Raw genomic sequence first — 19393 nt, forward strand, 5'->3', positions numbered from 1 at the left:
GAACAGTGGGTTAACTGCCTTGTTCAGGGGCAGAACGACAGATTTGTACCTTGTCAGCTCGGGGATTTGATCTTGCAACCTTTCGGTTACTAGTCCAATGCTCTAACCACTAAGCTACGCTGCCAAATTTAGCCCAGCTGGTCATGCAGAGTTGGATCAGTAGTCTCAGTGAACAAACAAATGCTACCGAACGAAGTGGATTTGTTACAGAGTTTGAACATTATTTGCCAATGGTCTGAGCGATCAAAGTTCTCTCTCTCTGTCACTAAACATGACAGTGCAGTTTCATGAGGTTGACAGAGAGGTTTACTACAAAAGCATGACATTGCACTTTAATCCAAACGCTGTGTAACAGCATGGGTTTACTTGTTTTGTTTTCACAAATGAGCAGCTGCATCAATTCCACGTGCACACACACACACACACACACACACACACACGCACACGCACACGCACACGCACACACACACACACAGAGACATACACAGCATGCTGTCCAACCTCTTCCCGTAAGACTCTGTAAGATGTCTAGTTGTTTAACTTGGTATGCTCTCGTCCCCCCAGGCTACAGTTCACTAGCACCTTACACAGTCATTTTGGCCAGATTCTAACACACCAAATCACATAGAGAAACAGAGACAAAGACATTACTAAATCCAGTACTTTTCATAGAAACACACACAGTATGATAGACCCTCCTTCCAGTTCCTGTAAAACTCCTGCCTCAGTTCCAATTTCTTGAGAGTTTTTGTTCAAAAACACACACACGCTCTCCTGACTCATCCCCCTGTCACACAGTCCTTCTTGCTAGATTCAGCACTTAATTCAAACAGAGAGAGAGAGAGAGAGAGAGACAGCTAGAGAGAGAGACAGCTAGAGAGAGAGACAGCTAGAGAGAGAGAGCTAGAGAGAGAGAGAGCTAGAGAGAGCTAGAGAGAGAGAGCTAGAGAGAGAGAGAGAGAGAGCTAGAGAGAGAGAGCTAGAGAGAGAGAGAGCTAGAGAGAGAGAGAGAGAGAGAGAGAGAGAGAGAGAGAGAGAGAGAGAGAGAGAGCTAGAGAGAGAGAGAGAGAGAGAGAGAGAGCTAGAGAGAGAGAGAGAGAGAGAGAGAGCTAGAGAGAGAGAGAGAGAGAGAGAGCTAGAGAGAGAGAGAGAGAGAGAGAGAGAGAGAGAGAGAGAGAGAGAGAGAGAGACAGAGAGAGAGAGAGAGAGTGCAAGAGCAAGCAGGTTTGATGCAACACTATAAGAACTGCCGGGGAATTTCTGGAGGAGCAACAGTAAATATTGCTGAAAGGATACTGGGCAAACAATTTGTGGAACAGAATTGCAACTTTAACTTTATTTACAGTTAGTTACAAAGTTGGGAGATTCTGCAATAGTTGGTATTAGTCAGTTAACTAGTGATTGTAGTGAGAAGAGCTGGTGAAGAACCGAAACTTCAATCATGGAGGAGGTAGAGAACTATACCAGTCTACACGAGTTTACTGAGGATATATCCTGCAGAGGAAACAAGCCTATCCTAAACAACCACAGTAAGTGTTTGTGTGTGTGTGTGCGCACTAGCGTACGTGGATAAGTGTGAGATTGACCATAACTCTAAGGACATGGTATCTCTTTAAGGAATAGTCAGTGTGAGTTTTACAGATAGTCTTTCAGTGTATTGGCTATCATCAGTTCCTTTGGAATCCTTTAGCGCTTATCCTTTTAAATATTTTTGAAGTTATTGTCACCTTTTTACAATGTTATGGTTCCATGTTAGCCCACTGTAAAATTGTAGACAGTTACAGATAGATTAGAGGTTGTTCATAGTCTAAGGGCTTCTGAAGCATGAAAGGTGAATGACAGGTGAAAAACAATGAACTCTCACACTCTGATTTGACAGATTCATGTTATTTTGAAGAAGGTTTTACTTTCTTATTTTAAATTGAACCTTTATTTAACTAACCAAGTCAGTTAAGAACAAATTCTTATTTGTAATGACGGCCTACCGGGGAACAGTGGGTTAACCTCCTTGTTCAGGGGCAGAACGACAGATTTTTACCTTGTCAGCTCAGGGATTCAATCCAGCAACCTTTCGGTTACTGGCCCAATGCTCTAACCACTAGGCTACCTGCCGACTTGCAATGACTGTTATATGTGTTTTTTTTAACCTATAGTTAAATGCTAAATGACTCCAATGTAAATGAATTGTAAATGTGTCATTCTTTGCATTAAGCTGTAATCTGTCCAATCAGATGCCCAGGAGCTGAAGAGGGGGTCAGAGTGTCTCAGAGGTCAGACTGCCCTCTTTGTGCTGATTGGTCTATTGGCATCCATCTGTGCCAACATCGCTCTGAGCGTACTCTGTGAGTAAACATCATTCTCTCTCTCTCTCTCTCTCTCTCTCTCTCTCTCTCTGTCTCTTTTTCTCTCTCTCCAACCCAGCACCCCCCTCTCCCTAACTTTTACTCGTCATGCCTTCTTTGGCATGCAGAATGGTAACGATAGTTGTGGGAGTTGTGCAATCCAAGAGGAACAAAAGTCCAGAATTGTGAAATTTGTTCCCTCCCAGGACTCTCACTCTCTGGCAGGCCAGGCTGTTTAGTACTTATACACACTGAGAGCATTCACTATTTTTAAAGAAACACCAATTTGTCCCAATCTGACCTCTCAATTCTGTATATATTCCTCTTTTTCATTCTCTCTCTCTCTCTCTCTCTCTCTCTCTCTCTCTCTCTCTCTCAGTGTTTAGCAGGCCGTTACCCAGTGTTCCCCTGGAGGCAGCGGCTCTGACCCTGAAGCTGAACTCAGTTCGAGGACGTTATGTCCGTCTCTGTGATGACTACTCCAAACTGGGCCAGAGCTGCTCAAAGACAGGTAAAGGGGGACTAAGTGTAATTCAGAGTGGATAGATACTTTAGACAACTGTCGTTCACTATTACATTATTTCATGTAAGAAATGGTGCACTGTAAAGGGGTTGCCGTGAAGTTAACAGTTACTTAGAGGCATCTGTCAACTATATATTTTAAATTGATGCGGCACTACTACATACCAGTTAAGTTGGTACAGCACTCTCACTAAAGGGTGCATCAGAAATAGAGCTAGAAACAACAATACCATGCACTCACTAGTGGTCAAAAGGTTTTTGGTGCTCCAAGAATACGGTACAGTACTGTATTCTATGGGACGGAATTACAGTACCATTCCAAATACAGCAATTCTTTCCCTGCCCACAAAATGTTCCCACAATGCAACATAATTTACAGTATGCTGCAGTAAAACGTTTCACAGTATTTTACTGTTGATAATACCCCAAATGACCATATCAATTACAGTTTTACTTTACAGTGTGCACTATACAGTATACATAAGACATTAATTACCCATGCATATTCACTCATCTGTCTCTTTGTCCTTTTCATCTTCCCCTCTTCATCTCTTTTACCTCTCTATTCCTGTTCTCCTCCTCTTCTCTTTCTCCTCTCCTCTTCTCACAGTAAGGAAGTGTAGGGAGTGTCCTGAGGGCTGGATTCATGTAGATGAGAAATGTTACTCCTTCAGTAATGACAAGATGGACTGGCCGAGCAGCAGAGACAGTTGTACTTCCCTGGGCAGCCACCTTACCATCCTGCACAGCAAGGAACAGCATGTAAGATAGTGTGTGTGTGTGTGTGTGTGTGTGTGTGTGTGTGTGTGTGTGTGTGTGTGTGTGTGTGTGTGTGTGTGTGTGTGTGTGTGTGTGTGTGTGTGTGTGTGTGTGTGTGTGTGTGTGTGTGTGTGTGTGTGTGTGTGTGTGTGTGTGTATTTGTGTGTGTGTGTATTTGTGTATGTATATTCCCCTCATTGTAACCATAACTGTGCTTGCTTGTAGGACGCTCTGGAAAAAGAGGCCCGGAGGATTGGCGGGTTTGACTACCACTTCTGGATTGGCCTATCAGATATAGAGAAGGAAGGGGATTGGAGATGGGTGGACAACACAACACTGACAAACAAGTATGTGAAGCCCATTCTAAATAATCCACTATCACATGTTATAATGAGAGGTAGGCAAATAGTTACTTTTTTACACTGTCTCATTCTCTTGCTCCCTTTCTCAATTGTTATTTTCCTTCTTCTTCTTTCATTCTATTCTCTCGTTCCCTCTTTTTCTACCTCTTTCCCTAACTGCCTCCCTCCTTTTGTTTTTGGCCTTTCTATTTCTCTCTCTCTCTCTCCCTTACTCCCTCTCCCTACCCCCTCTCTTTCTCTCCCTCCACCCTTCTGTCTCTCTGTCTCTCTTTCTCTATCTCTCCTCTCCTCTCTCCCTGTCTCTCTTTCAGGTATTGGAATGAGTACAGCTCTGAGCCTGACAATCATCAGTCAGGAGGATCACATGGGGAAGACTGTGCCACCTTGGACAGCCATTCGCAGACCTGGTTTGACGTGCCGTGTGACAACATCTACAAACGCATTTGTCAGATGGATGCCATCCGGCTGGACTGAATCACAGGACTAAAACTAAGCCATGAACTTCCCAGTCATCTAGATCTGCCGTCCATGTATTCATGAATGATGGCAATGTTGTCTTAAATAGTTGATCCTTCTTCTGTCTTTAGAGCGATTTGAGATGTTTAAGTGCAATGAAAAGCGCTATAAAAGTGAAATTACTGTTCTGGAAACTGAACTAGGTTATGGGTCAGATGTACTCAACTACAATGCCGAGTGTGCGTATTACTTAGTATTTTTCAGAAACCATAAAACAAAATGGGACAGGAGAGGTTAAGAGAAGGACTAAGATATCGAATGACAAGAGGAGATAAAGATAGTTTTATGGTATAGCTAGTTTCATGAAATGTTCATTCCGCACTGAAAAACAACAGATGCAAATATCTAGCAAATCTGGCACCTTCTGCAAGGAGAATTTAAATTAATGCACTCAATTTAGTAAATCAGTTACTGCAATCAAGGTGGTAGATGCTCTAATCAACTCTGCTGCTTGCCAAACTGATTGCTGTGATACTTTTGAGCAATCTGCATGCCTTTTTTTTAATGTGTGTGACCTGTACAGAAATCTCCAAAATATACTGTATTGCTGCACTAACCATGAAAATGTATTCCTGAGAGTTAATGTGTCAATAAAAACTGTATTTTCAAATGAATTACTCATCCTCTGATGTTTCTTTCTGGTTTGTGTCTGGGTTTTTTCCAGTGCATGTTACATTTTACTGGAATTAAAAAAAATGTTTGAATTGACTTTGACGAACATCTGTTTCTCCTGTGTCTTTGCTCATCCATTGTTTGATTGTTCAATGATGTAGCCTGAAAAATGAATGCGTTTCCATGGTTTTTTGTAGTTTTGCCTTGGTGTTGTACAACAGAGGGTGGGAGGAGGGGAAACTACCAAGTAGTTGGAAGGAGGCAGTAGTGGTACCAATCCAGAAGCCAGGGAAGGACCCAACGAGTCCAACCAGCTATCGGCCAATAGCTTTAACATCACATGTATGTAAGGTTATGGAACGTATAATTACGGAGAGGCTAAATTACTTTCTGGAGATCAGGTGGCTATTATCGCCACATTAGAGTGGATTCAGGAAGGGTAGGGCAAATATGGACCCAGTGCTCTGCTTAGAAGCAGAGGTCAGGAAGGCTCAGGTGAACAAGGAGACTGTTGTAGTTTTTTTATGTGGAGAAGGAATATAATATGATATGGAAGGAGGGGCTGTTCATCAAAATTGATATTATTGGGGTAGGAGGAAGAAATTACAACTGGATAAAGGATTTCCTGTTTGGTGAGGGTGGGGAAAACTCTATCAGGCAGCTACCTGGTGGATAACGGTACACCGCAGGGGAGCGTGATTAGTCCTCTGTTGTTCTCACTCATGATCAATGATGTTAACTCTCAGGTACGGCCGGATATTGGGAGGACGTTATTTGCAGATGATGGGGCCTTACGGAAGAGAGGAAGAAATGTGCCGTACATAGGAAGGTACAGGAAGCAATCGACGAGGTTGAGCGTTGGGCATTAATGTGGGGATTCAGGTTCTCTGTAGAGAAAACTCAAGACGTGTTTTTCTTGCCAGGAGGAATGTGAGAGATGAGGAACGCTTGAGGTTATATGGGAGAAACTTGGAGAGGGTTGGGGCCTTCATGTTCCCTGGGGTATACTTTTCTTCTTCGTCTTTCATTCTATTCTCTTCTTCTCTCTTTTTTGACTGACCTGGGCAGAACACGTTGAGAGAGTGTTGGGAAAGTGTAAGAAGGTGCTAAATGTGATGCGCTGTCTGATGGTGAAGGAGTGGGGATCTGGGCGTTCCTCATTGAGGTCCATGTATGTTGCATTGATCCGATCTGTAGTAGACTATGACAGTATAGGGTATGGTTCGGCAGCCCAGACCTCATTGGAAAGGCTAGATGTCATACAGGGACAAGGACTCAGAATATGTGGTGGTGTGTTTCGGACCTCCCCAGTGGCTGCACTACAGGTGGAGGTGGGGGATATGCCATTGCAGATTAGCAGACAGCAGCTGGCAATTAATTATTGGGTCAACCTATAGGGACATGGGATGTCTCATCCTGCGAAAGGGATTTTACAGGCATGCTGGGAACATGAGCAAAGACAGAACACAAGCTTTGGGTGGGAAATATCCAGGCAAAGGAGATGGGACTGTATGGAAGGGAGTTTAGTCCAACGGTAGCTATTCCTGTAAATCCACTATGGCTACTCTCGCCTCCAGTAGTTGATCTAGAAGTGTTGGAGAGACTACAGAACGATAGGGAGGGTGTTGATCCATCTGATTTGTTCAAGAGACGTCTGAATACTGTGTTTCAGGATTCTGTGGCCATTTACACAGATGGTTCAAAAGATCCGAGGACAGGAAGTACTGGGTCAGCATTTGTAGTGCAGGAATGTGTATATACAGCGGAGCTGATGGCCATACTGTTGGCCTGGCAGTGGGTGGAGGAAGTCAAGCCAGACAGAATAGTTGCTCTGATTCATGGGCAGTGTTGATGAGTCACCAGTCATTTAGCTCACGTATTAGACAAGACCTAAACAGATAAGACTTACTTGGGTCCCAGCCCATGTCGGGGGGGAGGGGAACGAGGCAGTTAGTGTACTGGCTAAACAAGCACTTATTAGTGAGGATGTTGATGTTGTAGTTTCAACGAGCCTGATATGGACAGTGATGGTGCAGAGATGGCAGGAACAGTGGAATAGAGATACTAAGGGCAGGCATTTATTTCAAGTACAGAGGAAAGTTGGGGAGGGGAGGACGGCAGCAAGGGACAGGAGAGAGGAGGAAATTTTTCGTACAATATTAAGGGTAGGTCACAGCCAGTTGAATAAGACCTTAAACGTGATAGGAAAACATTCAACAGGAAAATGTGATTATTGCTAGGAAACAGAGACTGTGGAGCATGTATTGCTACAGTGTGGGCAGTATCAGAGGCAAAGAGAGGGGCTGATATCTAGTGTGAAGGAGAAGGGAATACAGAACATTTGTTTAAATAGTATATTGAGTAGAACGTCATTAGATATAGTCTCAAATATTTGGTTATCTGTTTTTAGAGAAACGGGGCTGCCAGATAGGATTTAGTTTCTCCCTGTCTCTGGCCCACACTCCAGTACAGTAGGTGGCGGCAATCCAACATAACGTTGGATGCCAATCGCCAATAAACCACATCGAAGAAGATAATATTTTGCCACAAGATGGCACTCTTTTAAAGCAACCATCTGGTCCGCTCAGTCCCCTGCCAGTCAAGACAAACACTCCCCTCCTCCTTTTCACGTTTCGCCCAATGAGCAGTGATGTTCTCCTTTGTTGTCAAACGTGCACGGACGTCGGAACTGAGGGATTCGGGGGACAGGCAACTTCAACTTGAGTTAGCTTACCAATAAGGTATTTTGTTGCTTTTTTCCCCTATGGACATATTTGTAAACTAGTTTTAAATAAAGGTAATCGCATGGTTGCCCTTGCATCATTTAGCTACGTTAGAGTTGAGTCGGTAGACAACCGAAAAACAGGAAGAGGCCTAACATTACCGCTTTACGGTCATGCCTCGAGCTGTAGTGGTAACGTTAGCAGCAGCTAGCATGACTCCTCATAGTCATACTGCTGTAGTAAGCTAGCTAGCTAGCTCCTATGTGCTAGTTTTGCTACAACAGTTGGTCAAACTTTAGCAATCTTTTTAGTTTGTGATTCTTTGGGACAGTTTTTAAGTATAATTTCTCTTGAAAAGCTACCACAAAGAGCTAGTGAACTAGCTCCCTTCTAGGCTAGCATGCAATTAGTTGTTCATGACTGTGTGACATTAGCTAGTTAGCCAACGTTACAACTAGTCAGAAAATCGGTCCCTGCCCTGGGACTCAGCATTGAATGAACTTGACTCAAAACACTCCACACTAGTGCCAAGTTTAGTAGGTCGAACGATGCAGATAGAATTGATCTGACATGATTCCTTGTTTTACATGTCAGTCAATATTTTCCACAACATTGTGCCCAAGCTAGCCTATAGTAGCCGACAAGTTGAGTTTAATAGTCTACCTAAATAGCTACATTGTGAAGTAGTAGCTAAGTGTGCAAAGTCATGGTTATCTGACAATGGCATGGAGTGTCCTAGTGCCCAGCCTAGGAAGTTTACTACTACGTAGCTAGCTAGGCTATTTATAAGTAATGTGTCTGCCTATTATTCTCACCAAATAGCACAGTAAATCAAATACAAATAGGATAGATCTCAAATAATACATTCTCAGTGCTATTAGTAGGGCCAATTTCATATTCAAATTAAGCAAGGCCTATTTAATTATGTAAAATAATCATCTGTGTCTGTGACTGGCTTTGACCTGAAGGGTGTTTATCAAAACACTTGCCTACACATCAGTTTATGAGAGGGAAAATTGAATTACTGATTTGGAGTCTTGCCACAAGGGCTATTTGTGTAATTGTTTTGGTTAAACAGAGCTACAGGCATACATTAACAAAGCATTCAAGTTGTCTTGCTATTAAAAAGAAGCAGATCAGCCTCATAAATGTAAGTGATGCAGCATTAACGGTTCATTGAAGGTCAACAATTTTATTCAAGACAATTTTAAGTCTCTTCACTTTTTTCCTTTCCTCCCTCCCCTCTCTTCCCCCATTCTCTCACTGTCTTGCATTATCTGTCATTATTTCTCTTATCCTCATTTCGTCTTTCTCTTACTCACTTCTGTTTGCCTTCTGTCTTTTTTGCTAGTTCTTTCTCTTGCACACTCTCTCTCACTCTCTGTCTCTCTATCTCTCAGATGGAGGTAGAGCAGCTCCTCTCTCTCTCAGGCCCGGCGTTGGCCCAGGCAATAAGTTCTCTGCTGGAGACACCAGGCCTCTACGTGTTCTCAGACATCCTTGAGCTGCCCAACGTCAGAGAGGTAACACACACACTCGCATGTAAGCACACATGCACGCACGCACACACACACAAGCACACAGTCACAGCCGTTCTCAAGGCACAGCTCTCACTGGAGGTGGTATAGCTAGAGACCCTAACAAGCCCCCTCTATCTGCCCCCCCACCCACCTTCTTCTTCTACTCTACCCCAAGCTGGAGACAGGCCCGCACGCTCCAGTGTATCAGCTACTCAACCTCTTCGCCTATGGAACCTACTGTGACTATAAAGGTACGACAGTGGCAGGCAGCGGTGCTGTGTGAATAAGTCATGTAGTGGCCCTGGAGCTGTTTTATTATTAGCAGTATTTCTCTCCCTGCTCATCGGCCCTGCAGGCAAGGCAACTCATCAATGTTGTAGGTTGTCACAGCCCCCGATCATTTACAGAGTCAACCACAAGACTTTATTTGATCCTATACGAGGAGCCAAGTGACAATGTTTGGCACGGCAGAGATTGCGTCCCCAATAAACTCTCCTTTCTCTAGAAGTGTGCACTGGTTCACTTTCCTTCGTGGATTTGGAATTAAATAACTGGTATATGGAAACTCCCGCTAGCATTCCTGGTGAAAAAAAAATGGGGTCCCCAGAACTTCTGGTGGAAGAAAGGGGGTGCCCGCTGAAACAGTTGACTTATCACTGCTCTAGCCTGCCTACGTCAATCCAATGCTTTTACATTTGTGGGGAATAGTGAACAAGTGCGCACTTTAGGAGGAAGGAGAGCTCATTGGGACTTAATCAGGGACAGACTTCTCTGACGTTTTGATAGACATTCGTATTGGTTGTAATTGGTTGCATTTTCACAAACTGCCAAATGAAATCCTGAATGCCCTTTGAAATACCGGAATATGTAAAGGACTTGTCATTCTTTAGCAACACATTTATGTAACAAGACTTCATAAGAGACGAGCAAAACGGAAGAGAGAAGTACACATCTTATGTCAACATACCGTATTCACTTTCATAGTGCTTTTTAGAATTGCAAAATGGAGCACAGAGGAATACGCAAGTTTTTTTTTAGAGCATCCACATGCGCAGGCACACACACACACACTCAAACGACTTTTCATTGTATTCCCTTGTGGAATTCCGCAAGCAGCAGCAGTTTCTGCCTGGACAGAGCCTGTACCCTTGTGTTTGTAGGGATGTGTCCTTGTCATGATGTGTCCTTGTCATGATGTGTCCCTGTCATGATGTGTCCCTTTTCTGTTGCTCTTTCGCTGTCTGTTTCTTTTCCTTGTCTGTTTGTGGTATGTTATTCTTTCAGAGAGGGCAGCCTCTCTCCCAGAGTTGACCCCAGCCCAGAGGAACAAACTCCGTCACCTCTCCATCATCAGTCTGGCATCCAATCTCAAGGTAGAGTTCCACCCGATCATCTGGTTTTAAATTCCTTACCCTGCTAGCTTTAGTACGCTCAATGGGGGTCACTCACATTATAATTATATAAGTAGTTTATAATGATATGTAATATAATGATAGCCATCATCCATTTGCCATTTCATCTGAACGTAACGCTCTCTGGATTTATCTTGTCTAGTTTTTCTGTTTATTTTGTTATTAAATGATTGCCGGTCAAATAGTAATTTTGTGCAGTATTTCCATGGACTCTAATAGCCTACCTACAACGGTAGTCCTAACAATACTCAGCAAGCTTCAGTACCAAAAATAGCAAGTAATTTGCTCAGCTTTGATTTTAATGATGTGGTTATGAGACAACTTGCTTTGTAACTCTTGACACGTGAACAAGATAAATGACTCTGTGTTGTGAAGGACTTGATTAAGAGTCTGTCTGTGATGTGGTTTAACTTTATTTATATCACATAGATGAGAATGACAGCGGCTGAGATTGAAATCATTATGAGATACTGTCTAGATACCGTGTTAAGTATTCTGTCCTTTCTTCTTTGAGCTCTCTGTCTCTTTATGTATTTGTTGCTCTCTGTTGTCTATTCATCTAACTCTCATTTCGAGCCCATCCACATTTCATTATTTTTTTCTCCCTCTGCCGTCTCTCTTCCTACCTTGCTTTCACCCATATCTCATTCTCGCCGCTCTCCCCAATAAATAATTGATTGATTCATTTCTCTCTTTCTCTATTACTCTCCCTTCTCCCTCCCTCCCCCATTTCTCTCTGGTCTTTCTCTTCCCGTCTTATCTTTTGTACTGTCATAGTATAAGTAGGCCACATTGAACCACTGTATGGGCACACCTTAACGCAAAGATTCACCCATTCAAATGTTATATCATTATACCTCTGCGCGATGTTCTGTTGATTCCCGGGGTCATTTCAGGTTTTCATGTGTATCTGAGTTATTGGCCGGCTGTATTTCTGTCTGCTTTAACGGCGAATAGCTCAGATGCACATGAAAACATGAAATGACCCCGGGAATCGACAGAACATCGCTCAGAGATGCACAAAAACATTCAAAATGGGTGAATCTATCCTTGAATTGCCCAATAAAGACTTGTTAAAGCCCCCATGCAGTCTTTGTAATTACATTTTTAAATCATCACTATGTCTATAAATCACTGTTTATTTAATGAAAATAACTACAAAATATATTTTTTATAATTTATTCCCCCGAGCCTCCTTTGGCCCTTGAAATGCTCAGTTTGATCGTGTGGGCGTTAGGAAACAAATTTGAAGATATTTACATGCACCGCCCTGATTGGCTGATAAGATGGTTTAAAGCCCACTCCCATACCCAGATGAACAGTCATTGGTCTATATAATCATATCACATTGTGACATCATGATGTGGGCCAAAAAAATCCATCCTACCTGAACAGGCTGAAATTCCAAGCATTTTTTTCAAACAGCTTTTACACAAAGGTCATAATCATAATTTTCACAATTTCTGAATTTCTGACCTCATAGTGTGGAAATAAATAAATTAAAGTTACATCATTTTTTTTTTTAACTGCACTGCCCCTTTAAAACTCTAAACTCCCCTCTATCTCTGGTAGCTATTTTGATGTAATGGTTTTGTACATTTATGTTGACCCGCCATCCCTTCCTATACCCCTCTCTCTTACCTTTCCATTCCTCACTCTTACATCATCTCTTCTCTCTCCTCACTGAAGTAATAAAGAGCATCTCAAATTCACCATCTTTCTCTCTCCCTCTCTGTACCAGATAACTTCTGTTGACCCAACATAGAAGAATTTGACATTCTCTCTTGCCCTCTCTCTGTCCCCACCACCCTCGCTCGACTCCCTCCTCACTAACGTCATAAAGAGCATCTCAAATTCAACATCTCTCTCTTCTCTCTCTGTGCCTGTTCACTTCTATTGACCCAACATAATGGAATTTGACATTCTCTGTCTCCCTCTTCCCCCAGTGCCTGCCCTACTCCCTGCTCCTGCAGCAGCTAGAGCTGAAGAACGTGCGGGAGCTGGAGGACCTGCTGATTGAGGCGGTCTACTGTGACATCATTCAGGGCAAGCTGGACCAGAGGAACCAGCAGGTGGAGGTCGACTGCAGCGTGGGCCGAGACCTGGGGCCCAACGAGCTTCCCAACATAGCCAACACACTGCAGGAGTGGTTAGTTAGTGATATGTGTGTGCGAAGAGCGGTGCTAGAAGTGCCATTTCAGTTTACTTCATGAATTGAAATGGAATTTACTCCAACCCAGCTGTGTGTGTGTGTGTGTGTGTGTGTGTGTGGTGTGGTGTGTGTGTGTGTGTGACGAAGTTAAACTTTATTTATAGAACACATTTCTTACAGTGGATGCATAATAGATACCAATATGCTTTTTAAACGAGACAAATTAAAATAGTAAACAATAAAATAACAGTGGACATGATAGATGCAATAAATAAGATGTATAGAATGGGATATAAAATAGATAGTATGATCATTCATATCAGTGTCTAAATAATGATCTGTCTCTCTCAGGTGTTCAGGGTGTGAGGCGGTCCTGTGTGGGATCGAGGAGCAGGTAACCAGAGCCAACCAATACAGAGAGAGCCAGCTGAAGGTCAAAGTTCAGGTGGAGACAGAGGTTAGTACCAGTAGCCACTTTTCTCTGGGTAGGGTCAAAGATGATCTATTATGTTGACAAGATAGTCGAGTGACAGCTCTTAACAATGGAAATACATGTCCTCAAAGATGGAAGGCAGGCAGGAGGAGGCGAGATCAGGTGGGTCCATTCTAGCTAATGAGAGGGCAGATGCGCCTATCAACAATAGGCACAACTCCATTATAAAGCCGTTTTGCCACATGCCGAAATGCCATGTGTATCCACTTACATCAGTGCATTCGTAACAACTTAACCATTACGATAGCAAATTAGCAATTAAATGTTTTGTTGGCCAAATTTGACGCTCATTAACCTCAATACAAGAATTCCTCACTTCGTGGTCTTATTTTTGTGGACAGGTTTTGGCTGGAGTAAACCCTCACGCTAGAGGTGAAGCCATAAGCAAAACGTATACTCATTACTCAATTACCTATTTCAGTGTCCAATTTAGAGCTCTCTCCAGTGTCTTTATTGGGGCTGTAGGCCACAGGTGGCTTTTCTGTCCTCTGAGTCAGTCTTCTCCAGCTTGAGGTAGAAGTTACTCTCCAACCTCTTCTTATTAGAAATAGTAACAACACCTTAAGGTTTTCACATTACTGAGCCAAACCAGTGCCAAGCTGTATTGGGGCTGACCTGATTACGCTTCCACCATAGCTGCTGGAAAGGACCTTGTGAGAAGAAAATATCCAAGCCAGCCCAGTACATTCTGAGTTGGCCTTAGCGCAGAACAGATGTGCCTGATTCAAACTAACTTCATTAGTTTACCTTTCCTTATCTCTCTCTCTCAGGTGTCCAACCTCCAGAAAACGCTAAAGGCCAGCTCCGCCTCACCGTCGTCCGGCCCCGCCGCCGCTGGTGCCGCGTCCAATCAGGATGCAGACCAGCCGGCCGAGCCACGAGACCCCGCCTCCTCTCAGGAACCACGGCAACCGGGCAAGAAGAGTTCAAAGGTCAAAGGGTAAGTAAGGTGATATTCCTTAGGTCAATCCCATATTTCCATTGTTTTATTTATTTTATAGGCGTTACCATTTGATGTTGGTGGGCTAAGAAACATTTGTGTGTTGCAAAAAACATTCCAATCGCTTAAGATGAATTGAAACAGCACGGAGTCCATTATGCAACCACTGCGTTTCATGTCATTTCGCAGCGTCTTCAACTCGAACACAGTAATATTTTGGTCGTTTTTTTTACAACAAACATCCATTTAAACGCCAGCTGCCAGTGGAAGTGGGAATAGTGACTGTGTGTGTGTCTGCATAGCGTATCTTCATTAGCCAGAGAGGCTGTGCTTTGTAGCGGTACTCACAGCGCTACCTGGGGCCCTCTCTCTCTTCTGGGCCAATTACAACACTAATTCCTCATCTGTCCTGGATTTTAAAAAATGTCACTGAAGCGATTTTTTCTTTTTTTTAAAGCTTTAAGTGCTAAAAGGAAATGTTTATATATTTTTTTATAACATGACAGGATTAGTTTTTCTGTTCCAGTTAAAGGAGTCATTATAATTCACTTAATGGGTGACAGTAAGTGGTAGGAGAGTAGTACAGTAATATAGTCATTTGTTTGCCAACATTGTAATCGAAACATCCCTGCAATAATATGTGGCATAATGAGTTGGACCAAAGGTGACAAAGGCCATCATAAACAGACCTTGTTCATAACTGTGTTGTGTTACAACTATCGTAAAACTTGAACTAAAACAAACAGGAACTTAATTTGCTTGATTTGGGAAATTGCTCAGGGACGTACAGTTGAAGTCGGAAGCTTACATACACTTAGGTTGGAATCATTAAAACTCGTTTTTCAACCACTCAACAAATTTCTTGTTCACAAACTATAGTTTTTTCTTTGTGCATGACACAAGTAATTTTTCCAACAATTGTTTACAGACAGATTATTTCACTTATAATTCACTGTATCACAATTCCAGTGGGTCAGAAGTTTACATACACTAAGTTGACGGTGCCTGTAAACAGCTTGGAAAATTCCAGAAAATGATGTCATGGCTTTAGAAGCTTCTGATAGGCTAATTGACATAATTTGAGTCAATTGGAGGTGTACCTGTGGATGTATTTCAAGGCCTACCTTCAAACTCTTTGCTTGACATCATGGAAAAATCAAAAGAAATCAGCCAAGACCTCAGAAAAACAATTGTAGACCTCTACAAGTCTGGTTCATCCTTGGGAGTGATTTCCAAACGCCTGGAGGTACCACGTTCATCTGTACAAACAATAGTACGCAAGTATAAACACCATGGGACCACGCAGCCGTCATACCGCTCAGGAAGGAGACGCGTTCTGTCTCCTAGAGATAAACGTACTTCGGTGCGAAAAGTGCAAATCAATCCCAGAACAACAGCAAAGGACCTTGTGAAGACGCTGGAGGAAACGGGTACAAAAGTATCTATCTCCACAGTAAAACGAGTCCTATATAGACAAAACCTGAAAGGCCGCTCAGCAAGGAAGAAGCCACTGCTCCAAAACCGCCATAAAAAAGCCAGACTACGGTTTGCAACTGCACATGGGGACAAAGATCGTACTTTTTGGAGAAATGTCCCCTGGTCTGATGAAACAAAAATAGAATAGTTTGGCCATAGTGACCATTGTTATGTTTGGAGGAAAAAGGGGGAGGCTTGCAAGCCGAAGAACACCATCCCAACCGTGAAGCACAGGGGTGGCAGCATCATGTTGTGGGGGTGCTTTGCTGCAGGAGGGAATGGTGCACTTCACAAAATGGATGGCATCATGAGGGAGGAAAATTGTGTGGATATATTGAAGCAACCTCTCGAAGACATCAGGCAGGAAGTTAAAGCTTGGTCGCAAATGGGTCTTCCAAGTAGACAATGACCCCAAGCATACTTCCAAAGTTGTGGCAAAATGGCTTAAGGACAACAAAGTAAGGAGTTGGAGTGGCCATCACAAAGCCTTGACCTCAATCCTATATAAAATTTGTGGGCAGAATTGAAAAAGTGTGTGTGAGCAAGGAGGCCTACAAACCTGACTCGGTTACACCAGCTCTGTTAGGAGGAATGGGCCAAAATTCACCCAACTTATTGTGGGAAGCTTGTGGAAGGCTACCTGAAACGTTTGACCCAAGTTAAACAATTTAAAGGCAATGCTACCAAATACTAATTGAGTGTATGTAAACTTCTGACCCACTGGGAATGTGATGAAAGAAATAAAAGCTGAAATAAGTCATTCTCTCTACTATTATTCTGACATTTCACATTCTTAAATTTAAAGTGGTGATCCTAACTGACCTAAGACAGGCAATTTTTACGAGGATTACATGTCAGGAATTGTGAAAAACTGAGTTTAAATGTATTTTGCTGAGGTGTCTGTAAACTTCCCGACTTCAACTGTATACTCCAAAGCAGGATCAAGGATCAAGGATCAAGCCAGCTAAAGCCAGCTTCCCCCCCCCCCAGAATATTTAACAAATTTATCCAGCGCCCTATACTACGAATCTGGTTTGAGTAATTAGCGAGGTAACTTTGGTCAACTCTGACTTCAACTCGGGATAACCGGTGACACGGATGTGGCTATATTTCTATAGCCAAGAATCCTTCAGAACTAACCTGCTCTGGGGCAGACTAACTCCGGGCTAACTCCTTTTATTTGAATATATTGTCTGAGCCGCGAGTTAAGGACCAATGAAATCGCATTGCGTCGTCATCCCCTTCATTTGCGGAAGACGACTGATTTAAATACTTTATTAATCAAACGTTTTTTGTTGTTGTACTTTTAAAAAATATATGTTAAAATACCTATCACAGTACACATTTAGAAATGACCGAATGCATTTGAAACTTCACGCACAATAAAACATTTGTAGGACTTAATCAAAATATGTTACCGATAGTAGTGGGTAAAAGGCGCTTGTTGTTTGATAAGCACACCAAAGACGGCATTACGATACGTAATAAAAGAAAGACGGCACTTCTAACAGCCTAAATTTGCAAGGTCACTTTTCTTTCATTCTGATTTCGACACAAATGAAAATGTGACACTGACTAGCCCATGGATTGATGTTTCAGCGTTGTCTTAGTCAAGAGTTCGCCGTTCGACATGAACAAGCTCAGCTCGAGTAAGCGGCAGGTGCGCGATCAATATCCATCCTGCAACTTCATAACATGGATAAAGCCTGAGCTGGAATGGGAAGCTAACTGAAGCTGACTATCTTTATAAAACCCGGAGTAGATCTAGCTTGCATCGTAGTATTGCCCCCGTTGTACAGGATCCGAACAGGTGACTGGCGTTTCGACGTCAAGCTGACGTCATCCTCATACCCCTCTTCTGTTTATTGAATTGGAGATAAGCCTTTAAATGCCTTTTGAAGTGGGGACTGCGGACATCCTCTACCTGTTATATGATATCCTGATTTGCTCCGACCTGTAGATTTTATTCAGACAGCGCGAAATGAGTGGGGAGACAGAGACGGGGAGATGAAGATTAACGGTGGGGTCGGGATTAATACCCCGGTTGGGTTGGCGTATGTGTTCTGCAGGCGGTAGTCTTACACACTAGACCAGCCACAGGCATGCATGTATTTGTAAAAAAAATGATTTTGTGATTTAGGGGACTTTCCCCCCCCCACTGACATGTAGGGATCAACCATGTAAAGTATTGTTTCTCAAACTCTGTCCTGGGGACCCCCCAAGGGGGGTACATGTTTTAGTCTTTTTGCCCTAGCACTACACAGCTGATTTCAAATAACCAAAGCTGCGTTTGGGAAAACACTGATCTAGCGCGAGGTGCAGTGTGCGAAATGACCTCGGAGCAGAGCGGCAATCTGCCTTCGCGAGAAATGACACTTTGACACCCGCCCGCGTCTGTTAGAGACCGACGTTTATTTGCTGCAATGTGAAGCGATACCCGGCCTTTATAAGAAACGGCCACTTGTCGGGGACATCATCTTAGGGTAATGTAATAACTGTTGTCTGTTGTTTGTTTTTTTTGCCTCAGGCTCCGTGGAAGTGGGAAGATCTGGTCCAAGTCCAACTGAAGGCAGCAGAGATGCAGAGAGACCCGGAACACCCCCGCTGATCCACTGTCAGATGGACGGACTGACACACAGGTTGACAGACACATAGACCGATAATGTGACCAATGCACAGACGGACACTAAGATTTACACACACGTTCACACATCCATGCACCCACGGAAACACACACATGTATACAGACACCGAGTCCGACAGACACACTTTCAGTGAGTGACAGACTCGACACCCATTCTGATAGGTGTGTACACACCACCAGACAGACGGACTATCTGCACTGTGTATATACACAGACCCAAACCCATTCTAACATGTACACAGAGAGAGAGAGAGAGACAGACAGACAGAGAATAATCTGCTTTGGGCAGAGCTTTGCTGCTGTCAGGAGAAGCAGAGCCACAGGCAGTGAAACCGAATGTGTGTATTTGATGTATTCTATTGTGTTACACTTTTTGTTAGTTTGTATTTTTTTTTTCTGCTGAGGATTGAGTTGAGACGTGTATAAAATCAGGATATGAATTGTTGGTAATAAATTGAAGCCCCTCTATTCATTTAGTATCTGTCTGTGTTACTGTTTTTTTTGTGCATACTTCAAAGTGCAACTGGAGGTTGCGTCACAAGCTAAATGTTAACTCACAGAAGGGGGATATCTGTGTTAGGTCAGACCCTTAATTAGGTTATCCCCAAAGGGACTAATATATTAGAGCGCTGGAACTACCCCTGTGATCAGTTGGCTTGGTTACACACACACACACACACCTCATTTTCCCTGTCACATACACGCATCAGACAGATACACACAGGGCGTTCATATTTGATATCGCTATATTTTTGCCCAAAGCTCCTATTTTACCGTCAAAATTGCCTGTCGGAATTGTCTGCCCCCCCATCACACGCTCCACATTTAATTTTTCACATTCATCCTGTCCGTGTCTCTTTCTCGCTCGCTGTCTTTCGTTCTCCTCAGTCTCCCTCTGTTTTCTCTAAAAACCCTATCCT

At 43.1% G+C, this 19393-nt stretch overlaps 2 protein-coding genes across 3 annotated transcripts; both read left to right on the forward strand.

Annotated features, from left to right (window-relative positions):
• The first annotated feature begins 1228 nt into the window (after positions 1–1228).
• Positions 1229–5115, forward strand: cldc1 (C-type lectin domain containing 1). The gene is made up of 6 exons (XM_055903669.1): positions 1229–1529; positions 2232–2342; positions 2722–2853; positions 3475–3626; positions 3849–3970; positions 4297–5115. Exons 1-6 carry the CDS (start codon positions 1442–1444, stop codon positions 4457–4459), a joined length of 768 nt encoding a protein of 255 aa, XP_055759644.1. The 5' UTR covers positions 1229–1441; the 3' UTR covers positions 4460–5115.
• Positions 5116–7746: 2631 nt separating this feature from the next.
• Positions 7747–18949, forward strand: cops7a (COP9 constitutive photomorphogenic homolog subunit 7A). 2 transcript variants are annotated; one of them, XM_055903066.1, is made up of 8 exons: positions 7747–7854; positions 9237–9359; positions 9532–9607; positions 10641–10729; positions 12715–12917; positions 13272–13377; positions 14184–14353; positions 18357–18949. In XM_055903066.1, the coding sequence occupies exons 2-8, from the start codon at positions 9237–9239 to the stop codon at positions 18394–18396; spliced, it is 807 nt and encodes a 268-aa protein (XP_055759041.1). In that variant the 5' UTR covers positions 7747–7854; the 3' UTR covers positions 18397–18949. The 2 variants fall into 2 exon arrangements, with proteins under 2 accessions (XP_055759041.1, XP_055759042.1); XM_055903067.1 differs by having other exon boundaries at positions 7750–7854; positions 9188–9359.
• Positions 18950–19393: the final 444 nt, after the last annotated feature.

This window comes from Salvelinus fontinalis, chromosome 38, assembly GCF_029448725.1.
Source record: "Salvelinus fontinalis isolate EN_2023a chromosome 38, ASM2944872v1, whole genome shotgun sequence".
NCBI lineage: Eukaryota > Metazoa > Chordata > Actinopteri > Salmoniformes > Salmonidae > Salvelinus > Salvelinus fontinalis.